This window comes from Lepidothrix coronata, unplaced genomic scaffold (genome assembly GCF_001604755.1).
Source record: "Lepidothrix coronata isolate B3197 unplaced genomic scaffold, Lepidothrix_coronata-1.0 Scaffold356, whole genome shotgun sequence".
Taxonomy (NCBI): Eukaryota; Metazoa; Chordata; class Aves; order Passeriformes; family Pipridae; genus Lepidothrix; species Lepidothrix coronata.
This window is the reverse complement of record NW_016690536.1, coordinates 249,599-251,661: the sequence shown is the minus strand read 5'-3', so window position 1 is coordinate 251,661 and position 2,063 is coordinate 249,599. Positions and strand designations below refer to the sequence as shown.

Below are 2,063 nucleotides of genomic sequence, written 5' to 3'. Positions count from 1 at the left end.
AGATAGGATTTAAGGTCCCTTCCAACCCAAACCGTTTTGGGATTCTACAATTCCATGACCTGTTTTTCCTGCGCACAAGAAGCATTTCCAGGGAGCAACAACCGAGGACGACTCCATTCCACCACCCTCTGGATTCGAACCACAGCCTCTAAATTCCAGCTGGTCCATCCCCTTCCAGCTTTCACTCCCCCTATCAGATTCCTCGGGAATCAAATCCCTTCCACGGGGCTGGGAAAGGCGGGGGCAGTACCGTGGGAATCCCGAACGCACGTGCAGGCCATCCACGTTCTGGCTGACCAGGAATTTCAGGATCCCGACCCTCTGCAGCCCCAGCAGCGCCATGTGAGTCTTGGAGGGCCTGGCATTCTCAAAGGTGGTGTCGAATTTTGGGGAGAGCCCTTTCTCTTCCATGGTCCAGACACCATTGGGGCCCCTGCAGAAAGAGGGGAAGAGGGAGAAGGGAGAGCTCAGGCCCCATCCGTGTGGGATGAGCCAGGCCCTGCGGAATGGAGGTCATGGACCACCAGGATTTCGGTGGCTGATGCAAGCAGAGCACACGGGGGGATTTTGTGGGAAGAGCTGAACATCAGGGAGGTGTGAAAAAGGTGTTCACAGCTGGATCCAGGACTGATGGGATGGATGGATGGATGGATGGAGGGATGGATGGATGGAGTAGGTCTGGCTGGGGCAAACCAGAGCTTTCCAAGAGCTTTCCAAGCTGGAAGATGGACTTGGAGGAGGTGCCATCCCCTTACCTGAAGTCAGGGATCCCCGAGGCCGTGCTGATTCCTGCCCCTGTGTGAAACACCACATTGGAGGAGCTCCGGATCAGCTCCGCCAGCTCCTGGACCTTCCGCTCCAGCTCCTCCGGAGGGTCAAAAATCTGGGAAAGGAGACAAACCCGGGATGGAGGGATGTGGGGGTGGATCTCCATGGGGTGCATGTGACTGTGGGTTACATTAGGAAGGAATTCTTCCCTGGGAGGGTGGGGAGGCCCTGGCACAGGTTTTCCCAGAGAAGCTGTGGCTGCCCCATCCCTGGGAGTGTCCAAGGCGAGGCTGGAGCAACCTGGGACAGTGGAAGGTGTCCCTGCCTGTGGCAGGGGGTGGGAATGGATAATCCTTCAGGTCCCTTCCAACCCAAACCAGTGTGTGATCCTATGATCCCACACACCTCCCAGTAACCCACAGCTCTTCCTTATCCATGGAAGATTCCACATTCCTTAAAAACAGAAGCATTTAACAGGAGAGGAACCCCCCTGTCCGAGCAGGGGGCAGGGCCGGGAACACCCAGCGCTCCCGGGGTGTTTGTTGCTCTCCCAGGCAGCTGATCCAGGCTGGGCTCCAGGAGTGACCTGGGGCCACCCCACGTGTCACCAGCTGTCACCAGCAGTGCCACCAGCCCCGGGGACAGCGAGGGACGCGGGAGCCACGGAGGTGGGACATGGGATTGGGGGGGCACTGTGCCCACCTGGATTGAATTCCTGAGATGCTTCTCCAGCCCCATCTCCTGGGGACAGGGACAAGGACAGGCCCCTGTGTGTCCCTGTCTCCTCACCCCAAAGCCTTTATAAGGGTCCCAAGTACTGCTGGGGCTCAGGGGGGGACGTGGAGGGATTTGGGGGATACATGGAGGGGACATGGAGGGAGTCATGGGGTGGGACTGAGTGGGACAGAGAGGGGGACAGGGAATGGGCCTAAGGGAGATATGGGGGGAACCATGGGGGGGGATTATGGGGCCATGGAGGGGGTCATGGGGTGGCACTGGGAGGATAAGGAGCCATGGGGTGAGATGGGGGGGACATGGAGGGAATTATGTGATGGGCCTGGAGGGGTACAAAGAGGGGGACAGGGGGTGGGCTGAGAGGGGGGCAAGGAGGGAGCCATGGGGTGGATCTGGAGGGGATACGGAGGGAGCAGTTGGATGGGGCTGGGGGAGCCATGGAAAGGGCCACGGAGGGGGGCCCAAGGAGCCATGGAAAGGGCCACGGAGGGGGGCCCAAGGAGAGATATGGGGGGCCAAGGAGGGGGTCACGGGGTGGGGCTGGAGGGATAAGGAGGGAG

General features: G+C 59.8%; 1 protein-coding gene across 1 annotated transcript in view; it reads right to left on the bottom strand.

The window, feature by feature from the left end:
- Nucleotides 1-2,063, bottom strand: part of SIRT6 (sirtuin 6) — a 9,339-nt gene that overhangs the window by 6,055 nt on the left and 1,221 nt on the right. The window contains exons 2-3 of the mRNA XM_017838760.1: nucleotides 756-883; nucleotides 33-433 (exon numbers count right to left, since the gene is read on the bottom strand). Of these exons, the coding sequence (XP_017694249.1) occupies nucleotides 33-433; nucleotides 756-883 (529 nt within the window). The remainder of the gene's footprint in view (nucleotides 1-32; nucleotides 434-755; nucleotides 884-2,063) is intronic.